This window comes from Halichoerus grypus, chromosome X, assembly GCF_964656455.1.
Source record: "Halichoerus grypus chromosome X, mHalGry1.hap1.1, whole genome shotgun sequence".
Lineage (NCBI taxonomy): Eukaryota > Metazoa > Chordata > Mammalia > Carnivora > Phocidae > Halichoerus > Halichoerus grypus.
Genome location: NC_135727.1, coordinates 114,154,469 through 114,178,017, shown reverse-complemented (window position 1 = coordinate 114,178,017; position 23,549 = coordinate 114,154,469). Strand labels below are relative to the sequence as shown.

The window sequence follows — 23,549 nt, the reverse complement described above, 5'->3', positions numbered from 1 at the left end:
TGTTTAGGTGACATGCCCCAGAAAAACAGGTTGCTAAAATATTGAAGTAATTCTGTACAATAGGTAAAGAAACAAAATAAAACATTGTCCTAAGGTCAACCAAGTTATCTCTGGCCACCATGGCCCAGAAGAGCCAAGAGTGGGCACTGGAGGGGAGTGCTCTTGTACCTACCAGCCTTCCAGCTAGTCTTCCATAACTCCCACACGCTGGCTTCCATCTTGAGTGTTCCCTTCACAAGAGCAGACCAAGTTGTCCCCTCTCCCCCAGTGGTGGCTACAGGGCATCTGGTTCCTTGGTGGTGTACCAGCTGGCGCTCCTCAGAGTCACCCTTAAGTGGCTGCTTGTGGGAACTGCATCATTCACAGTGTACCATATATGTAAGTTGTTAAACAGTTTGAACATTGTCTCTGTCTAGGTATGTATATATGTACACACACACGATACTTATGGACAAAGCTGTCTAAATGCAGCAATCCTACATATTACTTTGCTATAAATAAGGGAAAACATAAGTATAAAATCTGAATTCCATTTTGTTTTTAGAAAATTCTATGACTGCCTAACAGAAAATCTTTCTTACAGATACTCAGATATATCTCTGAATATCTTTAAATGGATTTAACTTAAAAAGTGTTCTAGAATCTCTTTGTCCTCTTGGCTCACATAGTGTCTTATCAACATGTACTTATCCTACAGAGAAGCTGAACACATTTCCTTGTTCTGCCCTTGTTCTGCCCTCCTTGTTCTGTTCCTCACCTTTGAGGGGTGGTAACAGCTTTATCCCTTTATACCTTCAGTCTGTGACACTTGATGCTTGGTATCCTAGATAGGATTTCCAGGAAGAGAAATTCAGATTCCCCTGAATTTTAGGATCTGGACGGCTATTCCTAGGACATGACACGAGAGCCCCAGTGAGTTTCCCAAAGATCACCCAATTGAAAAGTCAGGAGATGTAAGTGATTGAAAGTCATTATCAACTTGACCTACATTTTCACCAGTAATGGATAGGACAAGAGGCTTTCGAGCCGATTATTGTCCCTTGCACAGTTTAAACATTTTTTTTTGAAGATACAGGTGGTTTTCAACTACTTATGTGCATTTGTTCTTGTTGCTATCTCCACAAATGGAACTTTCCCAGTGGTAGCTGGGTTTCATCGTTGTTTTTCCTTCAAAGGAAAAACAAGGGCCTGTTGAAATATTTGCACTTATCAAAGTATTATCACATGGTGGAAAATTTGGGAAATAGAGAAAAGGCATGAAAAAGCCCCCATAATATTGGTACTGGAACATAATAATACATACTTCTGTTTCACCATGTTATCTTGTCTTTCAATTTTGGTGTTGCTGAAATTAACACTTGTATATAATTTTGTATATTGACCTTTACCATTAACCTGTTGTTTTGGCCTTGACTTCCCTAGCCTAATTAGCATTATTTTAACAGCTATATGATGTTAAGTAAACTACCATTGCTTATTTAATCACTGCTTCTCCTCCCACCCTTAATTCTTACCTTTGCTTCCTCTTTCCCTGTACTGTTTCTGTCCAATCACCGTTTTTCTTATTAGGACCAATGAAAGGAACATTGAAGTTAGGAGCCTCATGATTTGAACTGTATAGCTTTGCCAAGTTCCATAATCTCTTCAGCTCTTTTCCTCATCTATCATTTGGGAATAACAGGGGCTGGCCCTTCCCTACCCCCGAATATTTAACCCGTGTCACAGGAAAAGGTAAAATTTCATCCCCTGTTACCTATGATTTCCATTAAGTAAATGGAATAGATCAATTAAATTAGGCTAAGAAATAGCAAATATTCTGTTTTAATAATTAAAACAATCTTAAAATTGTCCTTCGAAATATAGATAAGCCATTGGCAAATTGTAATTACTTGCTCTTAGTTTTGCTCTGCATGATTATTTTTATGGCAATGATAGGATCTTATTTATTTTATTTTATTTTTTTACTCAGAACTCTTTAAGGAAATTTTTGGATGGTTTTCCATTTAATGTCTATAGAACAACCTGAATATCAAGTTTTTTTTTTTCAAATGGAACAGGAAAGTATCACAGTTAGCAGACTCTTCCAAAAGCAACAACTGACCCCACTGATATTACCAAAAAGAAAAGTTAATATTTTTGAAGGGAATCCCCTTGAGAGAATGTCCCAGAAAGTGTTGTGAACCCAAGAGCATATCTGAATTTTTCATCAGTTACACTCATATTCTAAAGGTTCTGTCAGAGCTGTCTTGGGAACAAAAGCTAAAAAAAGGCTAAGGGTTGAACAGTGGACACATCTTTTAACTCTATGACCCAGGAATGCATTAGGATGTTAGTTAAGGCTGCTTGCTAAAACAAGGAGCTTACCCTCTTTCTTCTGAGGTTGAATATAAACTTCTGTTTTTAAATACAATCAATTGTAGGATTTTATTTTGAAGCATCTCAAACATTGGAAAATATATAAAGTCCTATTTTGAACACCTCTAGCTTTAACAAATATTAAACATTGCTGTATTAGCTTTATAATGCACATACACATTTGAAATGAATAAGATAAACTGGAAATTCTTTTTGTAATCCACCTTGACCTAATAATGTTTTTTCTTCCTGCCTACCTCCTTCCCTATATATAAACACTATCTGGAATTCAGTGTTTATTATTCCCGTGTATTTCTTTATGCTTTTGCTATATAGGTATGTATCCATCAACAACGTACAGTATCATTTTACATGATTTAAAACTTTTCTTTTTTTTTTTTTTTTAAGATTTTATTTATTTATTTGAGAGAGAGAATGAGATAGAGCATGAGAGGGTCAGAGGGAGAAGCAGACTCCCTACCAAGCAGGGAGCCCGATGTGGGACTCGATCCCGGGACTCCAGGATCATGACCTGAGCCGAAGGCAGTCGCTTAACCAACTGAGCCACCCAGGCGCCCATGATTTAAAACTTTAAATTCGCTCACACATACAACTTGCCTTATTCACTCAGCATTGCTTTTGAGATTATTTCATGTTCATGCGTACGTACCATTCTTTGAATCTGCTGTATTATTTTCCATTATGGAACTATACCACAATTTGTTTATCAGCCACCCCCCTAAGAGGCTTGAAGGAGGGACAACTTAAAGTCAGATCTTTATAACTGGTTGGTCAGGTAGAACACCAAAGATGCCAGGAACTGATACTTGCATTCCTGCTTTTCTCCCTGTGCCTTTAGTTATTTTTCCTCCTTCCCTTACATTTTGGCCTGATCCCCTGGAAAGATCAAGATGAATTATTAACAAAAGTTACTCCATAGATATTTTTATAATGAGTATCAATCGTACGTTAGGGAAGAGCTAAACATGAGCCAGATGTAGATGACTGTCAAAGCTATAGCCATCAAGTTGTATGTGTGTATTCATATTTATAATGTAAGGCCTGTGGGTTTCACATACATGCATTTGCTATATTTTAATTTTTGCTTTTAAAAGAGTATGGTTTAAATTTACAAAAAAATTACAGGTAGTAAGATTTTGATTCCTCTTGGTTATTTGCTTATTCAAACATGTATTTTTCTTATTTTATTTGCCACAGTATATATTTTTAAAGATTTTTATTTATTTATTTGAGAGCACAGAGGGAGAGTGAGAGGGAGAAGCAGACTCCCCGCTGAGCAGAGAGCCCGATGCAGGACCGATCCCAGGACCCTGAGATCATGACCTGAGCCCAAGGCAGACTCTTAACTGACTGAGCCACCCAGGCATCCCAGTAGTATATTTTCAAACCAAAGAATTAGCCATCACTTCATCCCATTGCTTTTACTGTTTCACAGATATTATTTGCAATATTTAGGTTAAGTACTGCTAGTTTTGTAGATAGAATGCCTGGAGAATTCAAACTGTTTTCCATTCTCCTTCCAAAAAAAGAAAAGGAACTCAGGAATCATTTATGTCTGTTTCCCTATTTTAATACACAAATTGTTGTGACGCATCAACTTTCTGTTTTTCTATGCAACCTGTAATCTACGATTCGCCTCTGTAATTTCATTAATTTTTAGAGACCAGGGAATTTTTTGAGTGGTAATAGACAAGTTCTGTTAATAATGAAATGATTCTAGTGACTCCATTGTGCTTAGCGGGGAAAATAAGTCTCTGAATCACTTTCATTGTTTTCCCTTCATGAACAAATGCTGATTACAGTAAATTGGATTTTAACATTTGACTAAATCATCATCTATAAGCTAAATGAGGTTTTAGCTGACTAAACTGAATGTTATTAGAAGAACCTATGTGACAAATAAATAAAGTACACATTTTAGAAAAGATCAAGGACTCATGTGAGCCAAGAAATTTCAAACCTAAGAGGATATGTCCTATAAAGTTTAAAGTAGATTTTTCAATTACAAAGTGAATGAAATGCATCATAAATTACTGCAGCGTCTCTTTTTACCGTGATCCAGAAATAATCATATCGATTTGGGGGCTTTTAAAAGAAAAATCACGGAGATTAAATTTCATGGCTCTGTGGATACTGGGTTAACTGGTGATGGCTGAGAGGTGTCCCGAGGAGTGTAGCTTCTCCATTGGTTGCTCATTTGTGTGCTGAAGGCTTTTTTCAGGGCCCTCTTTTATCTGCACTTGGAACAATGATGGTTGTGGTTTGTTTTATTCAGATCAAGTTTTCAGAATTCGACTACTTTGGCAATGTCCTGCAAACCCGCAAGTACTTAGCACAGTCTGATTTCTTCTGGCTGCGAAAAGCGGTTCCAAAAACAGAGTGAGTAAAAACAAAAACAAAACAAACAAAACAAAACCCAAAAGGAAAAGAAAGAAATATGCTGGTGGGAAGTGAAGTCTCCTCAGGTCAAACTTGGTAATTCCCCTCTTGTCAGAGTAGCCGGCTGGCTGGTTACCTTGGTTCGGCAAAACCCGTGTTAGGTTTCGATAACTCTTATTTCTGATATTATATGAATCACGTCTTCATTCTGATGACGGCTGCCCCACTCCTAGCCCCGAAACGTTGCAAGAGGGCTTATTAGGATACGAATGTTCAAGTCACTTCTAGATGTAGTTATGAATATATGTACATAGAGAACAAGTTTCCCTAGAATTTCACACTCAGGTGGAAACTTTTGAAGATCTTAAAAAAGAACAAATGCTTAAAAAATCAAGTATAGTTACGAATGTAGAAGTAATTGTATAATTATGAAGTAACTAGAAGATTTTGTCAAAGTAATAAATGTCAAAGAACTGATAGCTGTATTATTTTTCTCCAGTAACAGTTAGGATTTATTCTCCTTCTTCCCAGCTGCCTGTAGGGAATGTCCCTCTAGGTAGGAAAGTTTCCCGAGGAACTTTCTGGGCCAGGTCCAGCCATGATTTCCTTCCCTAGCAAAATGTGTATGAGGATGATACTGATTGCAGCCCGCAATTATTATGTTCACAGTGTGCTAGGGAGTGCTTTACCTGTTCTAACTAATTTTATCCTCTCGTCATTTCTGTGAGGCGTGGGTACTATTAATAAATAGGACCATCCCCATTTAACAAATGAATAAGAGGCTTAGAGTTGAGAAATCCTTCAGCTCAGGTTTACATTACTTTTTAAAAAATTTGATTACTTGACAGTATACTTGACACAGTGTTAACGTGTGAGGTTTCGATTACTGTTTGTTCTGCCTGCTCGTACGTCTGACACTGTCTGCCGGGGCCCGCTTCTCCACTGTTTTCCTTCCTGTTCTCCAGATTGGATAATTTCTATTGATCTGTCTTCAAATTCATTGATTGTTTCTTCTGCATTGTCAAATTTGCTTTTGACCCATGTAACGAATTTTTCATTGTGGTTATTGTACTTTGCAATTTCAGAATTTCCATTTGGTTGTTTTTTAGATTCTGTTTCTGTGTTGTGATTTCCTTTCTTGACTGCCTGTCTTTCTTTCTTCCTTCCTTCTTTCCTTCCTTTCTTTTCTTTTTTTTTTTTTTTAAAGATTTTATTTATTTGAGAGAGAGACACAGGGAGAGAGAAAGAGAAAGAGAGAGAGAGAGCATGAGAGGGGAGAGGGTCAGAGGAAGAAGCAGACTCCCCACCGAACAGGGAGCCCGATGTGGGACTCGATCCTGGGACTCCAGGATCACGACCTGAGCCAAAGGCAGTCGCTTAACCGACTGAGCCACCCAGGCGCCCCTCTTCCTTCCTTCCTTCCTTCCTTCCTTCCTTCCTTCCTTCCTTCCTTCCTCCCTCCCTCCCTCCCTCCCTCCCTCCCTCCCTTCCTTCCTTTCTTCCTTCTCTTTCTCTCTCTCTCTCTCCCTCCCTCCCTCCTCCCCTCCCCCCGCCCCTTCTCTCCCCTCCCCTCTCTCCGGTCCCTTCTTTACTTTCTTCCTTCCCTCCCTCCCTTCTTTCTTTTCCTTTCCTTTCCCTCCCTCCCTCCCTCCCTCCCTCCCTCCCTTCCTTCCTTCCCTCTCTCTTCCTCCTCTCCTCTCCTTTTCTTCTTTCTTTCTGTAGGCTCCATACCCAGCGTGGAGCCCAACACAGGACTTGAACTCACAACCCTGAGATCAAGACCTGAGCTGAGATCAAGAGTTGGATGCTTAACTGACTGAGCCACTCAGGCAGCCCATGATTTTCTATTTGTTGAATCATTGTCATCCTATTTGCCATTAATTCTTGGAATATAGTTTAATTCTTTGGACTTCTTTATAATGGCTGCTTTCAAGTCTTCGTTAAATCTAACATTTGGTCTTGCTCTGTTGACTGTTTTTTTTCCTAACACTTTTCTCTCTTTGCACAGCATAATTCTTTTGTTGTTGAAAATGACATTTTAGGGGCGCCTGGGTGGCTCAGTTGGTTAAGCGACTGCCTTCGGCTCAGGTCATGATCCTGGAGTCCCTGGATCGAGTCCCGCATCGGGCTCCCTGCTCAGCGGGGAGTCTGCTTCTCCCTCTGACCCTCCCCCCTCTCATGTACTCACTCTCTCTCATTCTCTCTCTCTCAAATAAATAAATAAAATCTTTAAAAAAAAAAAGAAAATGACATTTTAGATAATACATTGTAGCAACTGTGGATTCTCATTTATTTTTCTGAGGCTTTTTTGAAAGTAACTTTCCTTGATTTAGACCGCAGAATCTATCTCCCCCATAGTATGCGGCCGTGGATGTCTCTGCTCACTTTTAAATTCTTATTTTTTTTTATTTTTTAGCCTCTCTTGCTCGAGGTTGTCCCTGTGTCTGCATAGCTTAGTGCTCCGCCAGGGATTGGGGCAGAACTTGTGCTTAAACACCTCGAGTCTGTAGGGCTTCTGCTCTCTGCCCGTTGATCTGTTGGGCTGGGAGTACCTTTCTCCATCAGCCTTGGACTCTGCTTGCCACTGGGCTCTCTCGAGTCTCCCCTGTGTATGTGCCTAGTGTCCCAGTCAGCCAGGGATATGGAGAGAGCTTATCTCACCCTTCTGTGACTCTTTCATTTCCAAGATCTCCGTTTTAAATTTCTGGCTTGTCTGTCTGTCTTCCCAGTGGGAATTGTAACTTCAGGCTCGCAGAGCTGTGGGTATTCCTTGTTTGTTTTCCACCAAGGTTGCCACTTTTAGCTGACAAAGCTGCAGGTTTTCACCTCCACTCCCAATACAGTCCACCTCCTGTGGCAGCAAAGCTGCTGATTTTCCAGCCAGCACTACCTATCCTTTTTTTTTTTTTTTTATAATATTTAATTTATTTATTTGACAGAGAGAGGAGGGGAGAGAGAGCGAGCACAGGCAGGGGGAGCGGCAGGCAGAGGGAGAAGCAGGCTTCCTGTTGAGCAGGGAGCCTGACACGGGACTCGATCCCAGGGCCCTGGAATCATGACCTGAGCTGAAGGCAGACGCTTAACCAAATGAGCCACCCAGGCACCCCTAGCCTACCCTACCTATCCTGATGAAACTAAGTTCTCACTGACCAAGCTGGGAAGGGTGGGAGCAGCCCCTGGCAAGAAGGTCACAGACTCCTGTCCTACTTACTCCCAAGTTTAGCAATTTTTCAAAATTAAACATTTTTCAATGTGTTGTTTGGCTTTGATGATCAATTCCCAGAACCCTAAAGTGGTTGTTGATGATTTTGTCCAGTTTTATAATTGATTTTTGTGGAAAGGATTTGCTGACTTTTTCATATCCTCTTAGCTGGGAACCTGGATTCATGGCCCACTTATTTTCTTTATGGCCCACTTTTTAACCTTGGCTGATATTCTGGTCTCCAGATCTTTGGCTGGCTCTTGTTATGCTCTCTGGGTCTCTTATTACTCTCCCTTCCAACTCCCTGCTCTGTTCTAGACTCTAGAAACTCTAGGCACTGTACCAGCTTAAGCTGTGATTACTGCCTGTCCCTCTTACCCATGGCTGCCATGTACCCATCCCTGCCCTTTGCCCTTCTAGCCTTCTTACTCACCCACAAAGTTAGTTACAAGTGTTGGACTTGAAAGAGGAGGCCTACAGCTGAACTATTCCCCTGCCCATCCCTGACTCCAATCAAAAGAACATAGAGGTTAGAAGGTTTTCAGACTTCTTTGGAAATGACAGATAACAGCTTTAAAACTCTATGTTCCACTGTCCTTGGTTCTCTCTTGTCATCACAGTATCTCTCAGTCCATCTCTCCTGCTTCATTCCTAACCTCAGTTATTCAATAGAAATTTTAGATGTAGGGTTCTAAAAGTAGCTTCTCGAATCTGATGACTTCAGCAAATGTTTTCCAGTATCCTGATGAGCCATCTACATGTAGTATGGTAGTCACAGATCTGTGTGAATCATCCTGTTTTTTTTCAGATCTACTTCAGATCAGTTCAAACTCTTCTTGCAATTTGTGGAAAATTCAAGGTATTTTTGTCACGAGTATTTTTTCTGAATTTTCAGGGTTTGGGCTTCTCAATCAATATTAGAGATGCTGTCAGGGTAATTCTTTAATTTCAAAACGCTGTTTTTCATTTGGCTATGTAGTAAGGCTTGGGTTGCTAATTGAAAAATCCCTAAGTGTGTCCTCTTTAACATCATCTTAAAATACTGAAGGACTGTCAGATTCTAATGGCCTTGACTATTTCTAATATTTTATTTATGCCTTAGAAAAATGCTGGCTGACTTTGTGGGCTTAGGTGAACTGTGTGATCTTGTGTAGTTTTTTTCTCTGTCAGAATACCTCTTTCACAAGGACATTAAATTGGTTAATGTTTCTGGAAAAGTTATCCAGGAATGAAAATCAGTGCAATAGTACTAATACTTTTTAAATTTTTAAAATTTATTTTAGAAAGAGAGAGAGCACATGTGCAAGCAGGGGAGGGGGCAGAGGGAGAGGTGGAGAGAGAGAATCTCAAACAGACTCCCCACCAAGGGCAGAGCCCAACCCAGGGCTCTGTCTCACAACCCTGAGATCATGACCTGTATGGAAACTGAGAGTCAGACACTTAACTGACTGCCACCCAGACTTCCCTCAATTGTACTAATTCTTGTTTCCTCAGACTATATGTATATTTCAGGGAAAACAACCTCAAGAAATTTAAGGTCCTCTTTGTGTAGTAAAGTGATAGGATAAGTCATTTTTAAAAAATTATTTGATTGATTTTTTAAAGATTTTATTTATTTATTTGACAGAGAGAGACACAGCAAGAGAGGGAACACAAGCAGGGGGAGTGGGAGAGGGAGAAGCAGGCTTCCCGCTGAGCAGGGAGCCCGATGTGGGGCTCGATCCCAGGACCCTGGGATCACGACCTGAGCCGAAGGCAGACGCTTAACAACTGAGCCACCCAGGTGCCCCAGGATAAGTCATTTTTTTAAAGGAAATTTCGGGCTGCTCCTTTTTAAGCATTGTAGGAAATTTTAGCTTCATGATACACATTGGCTTTAATTCACATCTTTTAGTTTTAAAAATTGATGACTTAATCTGGTGGGAATGATTCTGGAGTAGCTCCACTACACGGTTTTACTTTGAACAGTACATCATGATTTTATTTCCACAAAGCCCTGAAATACCATTTTGCTTCTTTGTGGGTATAGGATATAAATACCCTTTATCTTTCATTCTCATGGAATCTATTTCAGCTGAGCTAATGTATATTAAGAAGTTTCTAACGTGATGGGAAATGTCAACAATAATGGAATTAATTGGGTGGTCATTCCTGAAGGTACATACTTAGGGCTTGGTTCTTAGAATTGTCACTTCATCAGCTTGCTTAAAAATAGAGGATTTAGTCTACTGCTTGGCTTGAATCAAAAGTAATTTTTTCCCCATAGGGTCGCCCTTCTTTGACAGAAATGAGTTTAAGTCGGTTTCCCTATTAACTCACTCTCATTCGTCTGTGACCAAACATGTCTGGATCTTCTTCTTCTTCTTCTTCTTTTTTTTTTTTTTTAAAGATTTTACCTATTTTTTGACAGAGAGAGACACAGTGAGAGAGGGAACACAAGCAAGGGGAGTGGGAGAGGGAGAAGCAGGCTCCTTGTGGAGCAAGGAGCCCGATGCGGGGCTCGATCCCAGGACCCTGGGATCATGACCTGAGCCAAAGGCAGACGCCTAACGACTGAGCCACCCAGGTGCCTCTGGATCTTCTTTTTCTATCTTTTCAAAAATATGTAAAAAAATATGGGGTGCTTGGGTGGCTCTGTTGGTTAAGTGGCTGCCTCTTGATTTTGGCTCAGGTCATGATCTCAGGATCCTGGGATGGAGCCCTGCATTGGACTCCGTGCTCAGCGGGGAGTCTGCTTCAGGGTTCTCTCTCCCTCTGCCCCTCCCCCCTGCTCTCTCTCTCTTTCTCTAAAATAAATAAAAATAAATAAATCTTAAAAAATATGTAAAAATACATCAGATGTCTACACAAATTATGGTTTTACCCATAGTTTTTGTTTGCAAAAGCATTATCTATAGCATGGAATGGGAAGGATATAATCTATAGGATATTAGAAATAAAGCAATAAATATTCTATGGTTTTGTCATTCCATATTCCTGCAACTATCTTTAAGAGTTGATAGGTAAAATGTAAAACCTTAGCCTGATGTATATCTCTCTTATATGGTCCATAGACAATTGTCTTTAGACAGTTGTATTTCATTATTACTATTACACTCCTTTTGTGTATTCCATTGTCCAGTATAATTTTATCCCCATATATTTTTCTTCTGAAATTTATATGAGACCTCTTCATACCTTGTCCAGTAAATCCTTCCCCAAACACAGACCACAGGAACACCCTAAGGTCATGGTAAGAAGAATTTAAAGCACTTGAATGACACTCTTTGTTTATTCAAGTAGATGTATATATAGCAATACAGTCATTTACATAGATGTAATGATCTGCTCAGCGCATGCCACTTGGACAATAGTCTTAGCCCATAAGGAGCTTAAAATCTTGTTGGGAGATAAGTTGTGTGAACTCATGCTTTCAGGGCTCAATCAGTTAACAAATGGTGACCTAGACAAGTATAAATGCCAGGGGGTGGTGGGGACTGTGGAGAACTAGTTATTGTACACCTCATTTAAAGGAATTCCAATTCAGTCCTTTTAAAAGCCATCATGTTGGGCAAATGAAACATTTTTATGGGAAAATTCAACCCAGTGGTTACAACTTAATCTATGGACAACCAACTTTTCAGTGTTTCATTTATCTACTGCTGTGTAACAAACCACTCTAAGATTTTTTAGAGGCTTAAAACAACAAGAATTACTCATTTCTCTCTCTCTCTCTCTCTCTCTCTCTCTCTCTCTCTCTCTCGGCTCTGGCAGTCACTGGGCTCAGCTGGGTGGCTGTTGCTTCCTGTCTTTCATGTAATTGTAGTTAGAGAGTGGCTGGGGCTGGAGTCGTGGGGGAGGCTTCTTCTCTCATGTCCAGTGGCTGATGATGGCTGTTGGCTGGAATGTCTCCTATGGCTTTGTGTACTGGGCTTCTTTACAGCATGCTGACTGAGCAAGAAGCGTCAAAGAGCAAGTTCCTGAGAAGGAGAGGCAGAAGGGAGCATGTTTGTACACCAGGGGGAGGTTGTACTGCCTTTAATTGCCTAGCTTGGGAAGGCCCATGGTGTCATTTCCATTGCATTTTATGTTGTAGAACCAAGTCACCAAGGCTAGCCCATAATCCAGAGAAGAGGAATTTAGACTCCACTTCTTAACGGGAGGAGTGTGAAAAAAATTGCAAACACGTATTAAAACCAGGGTAGGTAGCCTTATGTTAGAGAATAGCAAAACTAAATATACAATAAACTTGGATATAATGAGGGAGATAGACAAAATATTTAATGGCTGGTGTGGCATGGGCACTGACCAATAAGAAGAAATAATAGCACCCACAAGTGGTAGGATCTACTGGGGCAGCAACTTAATATCCATTCTGGGTATAATCAAGGCTCCAAACATACCTTAGAGACAGCAAGAGCGCTGGGAAGTCAGGATAGGTGAGATCATGTGTTTGAAATAAGATGTTTTAGGTACTCTTGCTGAAGCTTCAGAGGCCCGATCGGGCGCCATCCGATTGTTTGATTTCTTTGTTTTGTCCACCTTTGTCCATCAGGAGTTAGAAACATTTTTCCTGCAGGGACCCTTATCCTCATGTTTTGCAAGTTCATTCTTTGCTAAAGGGAGGGGGGAGTTGGGAGGGAGGGGAAGAGAAGGGATGAGCTCTAAGAATACACATCATCTTTGGTACATAGTATGCTTCAGCCCAATATCATTTAGAAGCCAAGTTGAGAGGCACCTGGATTCTCCCCTCTTGACTCAGACTTCAGGCATAGAAATGCTGGGTTCTTTGGGTAATGTGTTAATTTTCTGTTGCTGCTGTAACAAATTACCACAGCGTTAGCAACTCAAAACACAAATGTATTATCTCACAGTTCTGGAGGTCAGAAGTACAGGATGGCTTAGCTGGTTCTTCACGTCCAGGTTTCATAAGGCTGGAGTCAAGGTGTCAGCTGGCTGGGCTCATAGCTGGAGGCCCTGGGAAGAGTCCTGTTCCAGGCTCATTGAGGGGTTGGCAGCTCCACTACCTGGTAGTTTTAGAACTGCCATCCCTACTTCCTTGCTGGCTGTCAGTTGGGAGCCACCATTCCCTTCTCGAGGCTTCTCTCTGGTCCTTGCACCGTGGTCCCTACCTCTCAGCCAGCAACAGCATGTCAGATCCTTTTGACTCTTGGAATCTGATTTCCTCCACTGCATCTCTGGGGCTCCAGCCACAGAAGGGTCTCTGCTTTTAAGGACTAGTGATGAGATTGGGCCCACCTGGATATCCAGGATAATCTCCTTGTTTTAAGCTTTAACCTTAATTTCATTTGCAGAGTCCTTTTGGGGATATAATGTAACCTATTCACAGGATCCAGGGATTAGGACATGAACATCTTTTGGGGCACCCTAATTCTACCTACTCCAGGGAGTGACATTATGACAATAAAGGGGCTTTTGCTTCCACTTGTTTCCTCAAGAAAGTAGACCAGTCAGCAGGTTTGTTTGCTAAACATTAGGGCTTACTGAAATACTATTCCTAAATCCGAGGGAAAAGAATACACATTTTATGGAAAGGAGTATAGGTTTCAGTTTTGACTAGAAGAGGCACTCGTTTTCTTGATTTCTAGGAATGTCTCCAGCATGATGTAATGCTTAAGAGAACTGGTTTGGGAAAAAAAAAAAGAACTGGTTTGAAGTCTGACCAGACCTTGGGCCCGTATATAATGCTCGTTAAGTCTCACTGTCCTTGTCTGTGAGATAGGCTAGTAATTCCTATATTTGCTGTGGGGAAGAAAACCCGAGGAATAGGGCGTGCTTAGGGCATCATGAGTGCTCGGTGAATGTTCGCTGCCACTGCTATGACTACTAATGATAGTAACAGAAGGACCTATTCGTAGACTTCTTTAGAGGGAGAAGGTATGTGCGGATCAACTAGAGTCAACACTTGGATTTCCTACTAATTTCATATTAGTCTGACATAAATTATTAGCTTGTCATAATTCTTCTATTAGGTGTAAACTATTAAAATGATTGTTCCGAAAAGGGATTTATACGAGTTTATTTTAAACAATTTAGCTTAAGACAACTTGGTTTTCATCATAAAGGGTGGAAACTCACAGGTATCTAAATTAGGGGTCAGCACTGCAGCACTGTGGGCTAAATCTTGCCTGATGCCTATTTTTGTAGGGCCGGTGAGCGCAGAGTGATTTTGAGAAAGAAATATTTGCAGTCGATTTGAGATAAGCACTAACCTTGAATCCCAATTAAGCAAAAATGTTATTCTGCCTCAAAAGAATTCCATTCTTCTCATTAACGGGCTGTCTTAAAAAAAAGTTGTACTCAGTTAGTACATTTTTAATTTCATCAGTAACATTTTGTGGAAGCTTTGCTCTTACTCCAGAAGAACCTACATAACATCTTTGATTCTTGCCTCTTTGCCTGCAAAATGCCTAAATGTTTACCATCTGACTCTTGACAGAAAAGAATTTGCCAAGCCCTGATCTAAGTAATCTATGCATTTCAAATGGAATGTAGACTCTTTATAGCTGGAAGATACTCCCATGATCTCTTAATGCAGTACCTTAATTTTATAGCTAAAACCATAGCCCAGGAAGGTGGGCAGCTATTCCAACACAACCCAGCTACTTAGTGAGAGGGGCAGGATGAGCCATTAGATCTTTTGGTGCTTAAATCTGTGAACTCCGGGGCACCTGGGTGGCTCAGTCAGTTAAGCGTCTGCCTTCGGCTTAGGTCATGATCCTGGGGTCCTGGGATGGAGCCCCACATCAGGCTCACCTCTCAGTCAGCGGCGAGTCTGCTTCTCCCTCTCCCTCTGATCTCTCTCGCTTTCTCTCTCTCAAAGAAATAAATAAAATCTTAAAAAAAATAAATCCGTGAACTCGCGACTGGAGCAGGCAGACCCTCTGGGGGTAGCATAGTCACACTTTAATCATGTCTCTTTACGTGGGCCTCTGCACTGTCATCAATCTAAAACCTCTAATGGACAGTTCAGAGGTGATGCATCATACAAACTTAGCTGTCCCATGGACCCGTTGAACAGGGCCTGCCGAACATCAGCTTGTTGCTGTTTCCATCTCTAGGGAGAGCCCTTTAGATTCTAGAATTTCTCCTTAAACCTATTTCAGAAGCACCGGTGCTGACTTTTTCCATAAAGTTAGTAACAGTGAATAGCCAGGCATGTTAATATATTCTCATTGAACTCTGTTCAGTTTAGGATGAGATTGTTCATTGAATGGAGCAATAACCCTAAACTGAGGTGATAATTTGCCTATGTACCCTGCTTCCCCATTGTTCCCTGGTTATTTGCTAATAAATCATGCCACATTGTGTTCGTTCTTGCTGCCCTCCCGCCTGGATAATGATGATTGCCTGGTGGTATTTGCTTCTCTTTCTACAGGTGGTTCACGAATCCAACGACCGTCAATGCCTTCTACAGTGCATCCACCAACCAGATCCGTGAGTACCCAGCTTCTTGTCTCCTTGTTAACCTGGTACAAAATGGAAGGAACCCTTCCCTCACTATGATTTCTTTATTGCCCTCCAAAAGTGATCAGGTATGTTGGTGAGGGCAGTTTCCGTTTCTCTCCCCATATGCCCGATTTTCCTCTCTCCCTTCACCTTATTGAGTAAACAAACAAACAAACAAATGACAATAAATAAAACTACAGTGCAGTTGGCCATGAAAAGGAGCAAGCTTCCACTTTTCTTTCATCATGATCTTAATGATTTTGTCCAAACCATTTGTCTCTTTCTAGGATTGATGGGAAAAACAAGCGGGCGGCTGGGCCGATGACAGAACCTGAGGGGACTATCTATAAACAAAAGCTTGGCAATGTTCTGATTAGCCTTAGGATGTAAAGTCTTAAGTTGCTTTTATTTACATGTGTTGAGTAGATAAAATTATAAATGCCATGATAAGTTTAAAAAATGATTAAAGATCAGATTAAATAAAAAAACGTGACAGCACCAAGTGTTGGCAGCAGGGACACACGTACCTACGCTGGTGGAAAGGTAAATTGGTTCACCCACTTTGCAGAGCAGTTGGGTGAAGCCTGGAGAAGCGGAAGGTGTCCCTGCATATCTCTGACCATCATGTGCACTCCTGGCATGGGCCTCAGTGCTGTGTTTTCTCAGTGTGGTCTTGGGACCAATGGCAATGGCATCATGGGGGAATTTGTTAGAAATGCCAATTCTTGGGCCCCACCTTAGATCTATAGTTCACAAACCCTGGACATGGAGCTCAGAAATCTGTTTTATTAAGGCTTCTGGGTGACTCTGACATAGCTTGAGAACCACTGCCTAGAGGTCTCACCTGAGACCTCACCTGAGGAGGCCCATGTGAGAATGCTCATACCAGTGTTTATAATAGCAGAAAAAGGGGAATAACCTCTGTGTCCCTCTGCAGGAACACGGCTCAAGTGTGGCATGTTCACCCAAAAGAATTCCAGATAGCACTGAATAATGAATGACCTGGAGCAATGTGTATTAACGTGGGTACAGTTTACAAATATTGGTTGTGTGGGGAAAAAGACCACTAGGGAAAATACATCGAGTATGATACCATATAAAAAGTTGAAGAGCGTGCAAAAACACTTCTATATATTGCCTAGAGGTATATCCTCTTGAGTGAAAGTATGAAGACATTCATGAGAACAACAGACTTTTGAGTTCAGGTTGGCAGTGACCTGTTGTGGGGAGGGTGGGCCGCTCCTGCTCAGGCCTTGTCTGGTTTCTCATCCCTTGGCTGGTTTCTCATCCCTCCTTGTCTTCCATCTTCACTCTCTTGTGTGGTGATAACATCTAATCTCATGCTTTTAAGCATGCACTTTGTTGAATGTGGGGAATGGAACTTACAAAGACTTGCCACCCTTGGCCATAGGCCCATCTCCTCCTCACTAGATACCCTTCATAGCCTCCTCGCTGGTCTCCCTGCTTCTGTCCGTATCCCCCTTCAGTCTGTTCTAAATCTCATATTGCAGCCATTTAAACATGTTTTACAATCCTCTCAGGTCCCTCCTTTGCTCAGAACCAGTTATCAGCTTCCCTTCTCATTTAGAATAAAAGCCAAATTACTTATAATGGCCCTCAGGCCTCTTACTGCTGTCTTATGTCACCTCTGTTCCAGCCACACTGGCCTCCTTCCTGTTCCTAGAACATGAGACTCTTCTGTCCTAGCATTTATACTAGAGGCTCTCTGCCTTGGAAAATTCCCCAAGTGATCTGCATAGTTCATGCTCCCGTTTCCTTCAAATCTTTGCTTGAATGCCACCTTCTCAGTGAGGTGCCTTGCCTGCCCTCTGTTGATCCTCCCTGCTGGCCCTCATCCTAGCAGGACTCCCTGGCCAGAGAGGACACAGCTCTGGAGCTATGGCTGCCAACTCCCAGCAGGCACAGCTCATTAAAGTCGCCCTCGTGTGGCCACTTTTGGGAATGGCAGTCTCTGAAGGACTGGTCTGAGAGCATAATGAATAGAAGGAAAACAAGCGGATGGTGGTAATTTTTGATTTCTACATTAATTTGTATAACCAAATCAGTTGTTGAATATGTTGAATGTCACTCCTTACTATAGAAATACTCATTATTATCGTGAAAATACCATTGCTTTCTTTTTTTCCTCCCAGTGTTATTGAGATGTAATTGACAGTGTATGTATGTAACATGTGTATCATGATGTTTTCATATAGCTCCAAATTGAGAACTAAGATGCATATGTTACATAGGAACTTAAGATAGTTGAGATTTTATTTTATTTTATTTATTTATTTATTTATTTTGGAGAGAGAGAGAATGAGTGGGGGAGGGAGGGGTAGAGAGAGAGGGAGAGAGAGAATCTTAAGCAGGCTCCATGTCCAGCGTGGAGCCCGACGCGGGGCTCGATCTCACAACCCTGAGATCATGACCTGAGCTGAAATCAGGAGTCGGACACTTAACTGACTGAGCCACCCAGGTGCCCCAAGATATTTGAGATTTTAATTATAACTACTATTTATAATAAGAATTATATGTGAATTATAATATTAGTTGGGATAACCTATTGGGCAATAGAAAATTCTTTGGATTATCCTTTTCTCTAAAAATCCCCACTTTTTATTTTATTTTTTAAAAAGATTTTACTTATTTATTAGAGAGAGAGCACAAGCAGGGGGTGGGGGCAGAGGGAGAGGGAAAAGCAGATTCCCTGCTGAGCAGGGAGCCAAATTCGGGGCTCGATCTGAGGACCCGGAGATCATGACCTGAGCCAAAGGCAGATGCTTAACTGACTGAACCACCCAGGTTTTTATTTTGAACTACTTTAAAATGTACTAAAAAGTTACAAAACTACAACACTGTTGCCAGCCACCCCACTGTTAGCATGTAATTGTAGTGCAACGAACAATGAAAATGAACATTGGTATAACACCGTTAATTAAACTCAAGGCCTTACTGAAATGTCACTAGTTCTGCCACTCATGTTCTTTTTCTGCTTCAGAATCCTATCAAGATCCCCCATTACATTTAGTCATTATTTCTTCTTAGTCTCCTACAGAGTGTAATAGTTCTTTAGTCTTTCTTTGTCTTTCACGACTTTGACACCTTTGAAGAGTACTGGCCAGTTAGTTTCCCTCAATTTGTGTTTGTCTCGGGTTTCCACACGATTGGACTGAAGCTAATGCATTTGGGACATGAATGTCACAGGAGTGATGTTGTGTCCTCCTTAGTGCATCATATCATCAGGTTTATGCTATCAGTGTGTCTTCTTGCTGGTGATGTGACGTTACCCTTGATCACTTGGAGAAGGTGGATTCTGCTGGGTTGCTCCACCATAAAGTTGCTATTCCCCCTGCCTGATTAGGTGGTAAATATCTTGGGAACTATATCGCTGAGACTGCATGTATCCTGTTTTTCTCCAATCTTTCCCTCACTGATTTTAGCATCCATTAGTAAAATTTGCATGCAGCAAGTGTCCCTGTACTGTTTGCTCACTGTTAATTTCCATTTCTTTCCTTCCATTTGTATTGCTGTGAATTCTCTTGTAAGGAAGGGGTTGCCCATTCACCCATGGGTATTTTATTCTGTGGGTTCTAATCCAGTACTATCATTTTCTATGTCATTGCTCAAAGTGTTTGGCTCTGGCCATGAGGAGCTCTCATGGGTTTGCTGCTAGGATCTTGCGTCACAGTGCTCCTCAACTTGCTTTTTGTTAATTGAAGCAGATGCCTGCTGAGCTCCTTGAGCTACTGCGTTCTCTCTGTGCAGGGGGGTAAGTCCCTCTCTTAGCCTGGATCCCAGCTGTCCAGCTTTTCTGTTGGGAGCTTTCAGACTTGACTCGTAGAACATTTCTTCTTCCAGACGGGGTCCAGAAACCAGCAGGAGTCAGACTGGGTGCAGCATAGAAGGGTTGGACTGGGTCCAGAAACTGCCCGGATTTGGACTAGATTATCCATTTTTATTTATTTATTTATTTATTTATTTATTTATTTATTTATTTATTTATTATATTTTATTTATCTGACAGAGAGAGACACAGCGAGAGAGGGAACACAAGCAGGGGGAGTGGGAGAGGGAGAAGCAGGCTCCTCACTGAACAGGGAGCCTGATGCGGGGCTTGATCCCAGAACCCTGGGACCATGACCTGAGCTGAATGCACATGCTTAACGACTGAACCACCTAGGCGCCCCTAGATTATCCATTTTAAAAGATGTTTTATTATGTAATAGTTGGCACATGCCAAAGAACATACGTAACATGTTAAAACATACAAATTATATTCATATGAATATATGAATATATATTCACCCAACCAAGAACTAGAACATTCCCGACCAAGAACTGCAAAATTTTCACCCAACCAAGAACTAGAACATTCCCGATATCATTCCATCTGTCCATGCTTCTCCCCCTCCCATTCGTCTTGCTCACCACAGAGGTAACCACTTTTCTGATACTCATGTCTATCATTTTCTTTTTTTAAAATAAATTTTAAGCCATTTATTTTTATAGCATAATAAGATGGTATCATACTGCATGCAGTCTAAAGCAACTTTGTTTTTTTAATCTACATGTCATTAAGATTCATCCATGTAGCATGTGACAGTGGGGTTTTTGTTTTCCCTGCTGTACAATATTCCATTGTATGACTGTACCTCAAATTACTTACCTGTACGTTATCTGTTGACAGACCTATGTGTTCTCCTACCCCAGGGTTTTGGTATTATGAACAGTGTCACAGTGTCGCTGTGAATATTCTTGTTCATGTCCCCTGAGATGAATGTTTAGGGTGTATACTAGGAGTGAAATTACTGGCCTATAGGGCGTGCAAATACTCAACTTTACCAGAGAACACCAAATGGGTGGCAAAGAGAGTGTTCTAAAGTACAGAAGTGTTTTCACCAACTCTCATTTTTATCACCTCTTGGCACTGGTAGACTTGATTTTCCCCAGTGTAGTGGCATTGAGATAGATTGTTCACAGAGTCTTCCCACGCTCACTTTCCAATGTCAGTGAATGCTTACGGCTGCTTTGGGGATTTAAGTATGCCTAATAATAATCTGCCTCTGGGATTCACTCCTGCTCAGCCTTTTTCTTGTCTGGGTAGAGCTGATCCTAGCACAGGTTTGCTGAAGAAACAGCCCTTTCAGGGTAACCCAGTGGTTTCTCGAAAGCTCATGAACAGGGGGGTTTGAAATGAACAATTTGAAGCAGTGTTTTAATTAAGAGATTCAAGCTGTTTCTATTTTCCTAATGACCAGTGCTTGCTCTCATTATAAATTACATTCCCAGGCAAGATGACAAGGAATCCTTTGGGTGACTTTCTCTCTCTCTATCTTTTCTGATTTTCTGGACCACAAATTAAGAGAGGTGGAGTTCCTTTTTAGACATTTCCCCACCGGGTTTGCTGGGACTCCCCCCCACCCCAGCCCAAACCCCCAACTGCCTTCTTTTTCCTTCACTGAAGAAGTGAAAAATTGAGGTGATTTTCTGAAATGAACATCTTTATTGATTAGGGGCTGATTCTGACAGCGTGTGGCCATCTGTTTAATTGGGTTTCACATCTAAGATGTAACTATACTTAGTAACGTGATTTATGAGGATTTCATTCGGTTCCCATTATCATTTTCTGATTTATGCCACTTAAGTCCACTTCTGCTCGCAGTAGAGACTTGAGTAGAAAAGACAAAAGCCTATATAGCTTTTTGGTTTGTTTTGTTTTTTCTTTGTTTGCAAATTGATGCCTTTGTCTGAAACCCTATGACTTGTGGCCATATTTCAGTGTTAGAATTTTGCAGTGTGGTCATACTTGTTATTTTTCTACCCTCGTCAAGCTGGGTAGCAGTGTCTTCAGACAGAGTGCAGTGTACCATAATAATGATTCAGTCTGCTATATGAGGAGTTATACAGAGGAGCTGTTGCAGAATTTAATTATATTTGAACCGATAAGGTGGTTAAAGAGGAGAACAAGGAGCTGGGGTTATTGTTGCCTGAGCTTGTGCTTTCCTAGCTTTGTGATACCTGCCCAACTGGTCTTCCTGTTGGTATCTCCTGTTACCCAGAAATTCCACTCTTCATAAAACAAGTCAGTCCTGAGGCCCACCAAAACACATGAACGTCGAATGTTCATAGGAGCTTTGTTCATAACAACAAAAACCTGGAAAGAACCTAATGTCCATGAATAGAATCGGTAAATAAATTGTGGTATATTCATATAATTGAATATTACACAGCAGTGAAGAACAAACTGCTCCGAGCTGCAGTCTGTGACTGAATGCTCAGTGAGATGCTGCATGGTTCCAGCCACGCAAAGTTCAGGAGGAGGCAAATGAATCTAAGTGATGGAATTGAAAACAATGGCTACCTTTGTGGGGGGTATTGACTGTGGGGGGGCCCAGGAAACATTTTCCTGATTTGGCAGGTGGTTGTACAGGTGATACATGTATGAAATCTCATCTTGTTCCACTATTAGAATTTGTGCCATTACTATATGTGTATAATACAGTGTATGTGTATATATGTATAAGACAGTAACACTCTCATCCCCCCACCATCAAAATTTTTATAACAGCACATAACACACATACACTTTTTTGGGCTTGTAACAACTTACATCAGGCCAGGCCTCCAGAGGCAGAGACCAGGGATTGGCAAACTTTTTCTGTAAAGGGCCAAATAGTAAATGTTTTTGCCTTTGCAAGCCATCCATTCTCTGCTGTCAGTTCTCACCTTTGGCACTGCAGCCGTAGAGAGTTCATAAACAAATGGTCACGGCTGTGTTTTTAGTAAGACTACGTGGGCGGTAGTTGGCCAACCGCTGGTATAGAGCTCTGCAAAGGGATGGAACCCAGGGAGACTTGAAGAGTATTCTGACCCAGCTTACAAATTACTTTGGATCTAATCAGGTGGTGGTACCAGGGGCGGGAGGGTGGGAGAATGAATAGCTCACGTTTGGCTTTCATTTCTACTAACATGGGCTAGTCTTCAGAATAAAATTCATTTCGTGTATTCATTCTCAATGTGTATCTGTAAAATGCTTCATTTCGATGTTGGTTTTTATCATCCTATGTCTTAAATCATATTAAAGAATTACTGCAAGCAAATAAAATCTTGGCTTGAAAACAAGCAAGGACTGAGGGCTAAAACCAGGGATACTATTAGCGTTGTTGTAATACCCAAGGGATTTGGTTACCCGGGTTTAATCACAGATATTCTGCTAAAGAAGATAAGCCTTTGACCAGAGGCTGGGCTTATGCTGGCCTCAAGCTATAGTATTAATCCTGAAATCAAACATAGATTTGTTTTGCTGTTAAGGAAATGATTATATTTCAAACTGAGAGAATTTCTCATACTTTGTTGACTCTGCCTAAAACCATAAAGTAGAAGCCAAGTTAGCAAATACTCACCTGTGACCTCTAGCGGAATTTAATGAAAGTAAAGCCTTGAATGCGTTTGACACTCTATTTGGGGACAATTTGGGAATAGTCGTCCATGGTTTTGGAGGTAAAAGGAAACTTAAGTGGTCAACTAATCCAAATTTATCATTATCTAGAAGAGATTCTGACACTCACAGCAATTCTTAGGATTTTTTCCTGCTTACTTAGTATTTACGGATCTCCCAATGATTCTTCTTGGTGTTCACGCCGGCGTGTAGTGCCCTCCGACACTGAATAAAGCTGACCCTTGTAACTAATGGGATACCATGGAAATGATGGAGTATGACTTCCGAGGCTGGGTCATAAAAGACGTTGTGACCTCTGCCTTGCTCTCTTGGATGGGTCACTCTGGGGGGAAGCCAGTATGACTTCCGAGGCTGGGTCATAAAAGACGTTGTGACCTCTGCCTTGCTCTCTTGGATGGGTCACTCTTGGATGGGTCACTCTGGGGGGATGTCATGAGGGCACTCAAGAAGCTGGCGGAGAGGTCCACAGGCGAAGGACTGGAGGCGTCCTGCCCATAACCAGTAACACGTGCGCACATGCATCTTGGAAGCAGATTCTCCAGTCCAGCCAAGCCTTCAGACAACGGCAGCCAAAGCTGCCATCTTGACAGCAACTTCTTGAGAGACCCTGAGACAGATCACCCATATAAGAAGTTTCTGAATTCTTGAGTCTGAGAAACTGTGAGATAATAACTGCTTATT

General features: G+C 41.4%; 1 protein-coding gene across 1 annotated transcript in view; it reads left to right on the top strand.

Annotated features, from left to right (window-relative positions):
* PHEX (phosphate regulating endopeptidase X-linked) overlaps positions 1-23,549 on the top strand; it is a 196,964-nt gene that overhangs the window by 129,811 nt on the left and 43,604 nt on the right. The window contains exons 15-16 of the mRNA XM_078064050.1: positions 4,652-4,755; positions 15,336-15,394. Coding sequence (XP_077920176.1) covers positions 4,652-4,755; positions 15,336-15,394 — 163 coding nt within the window. The remainder of the gene's footprint in view (positions 1-4,651; positions 4,756-15,335; positions 15,395-23,549) is intronic.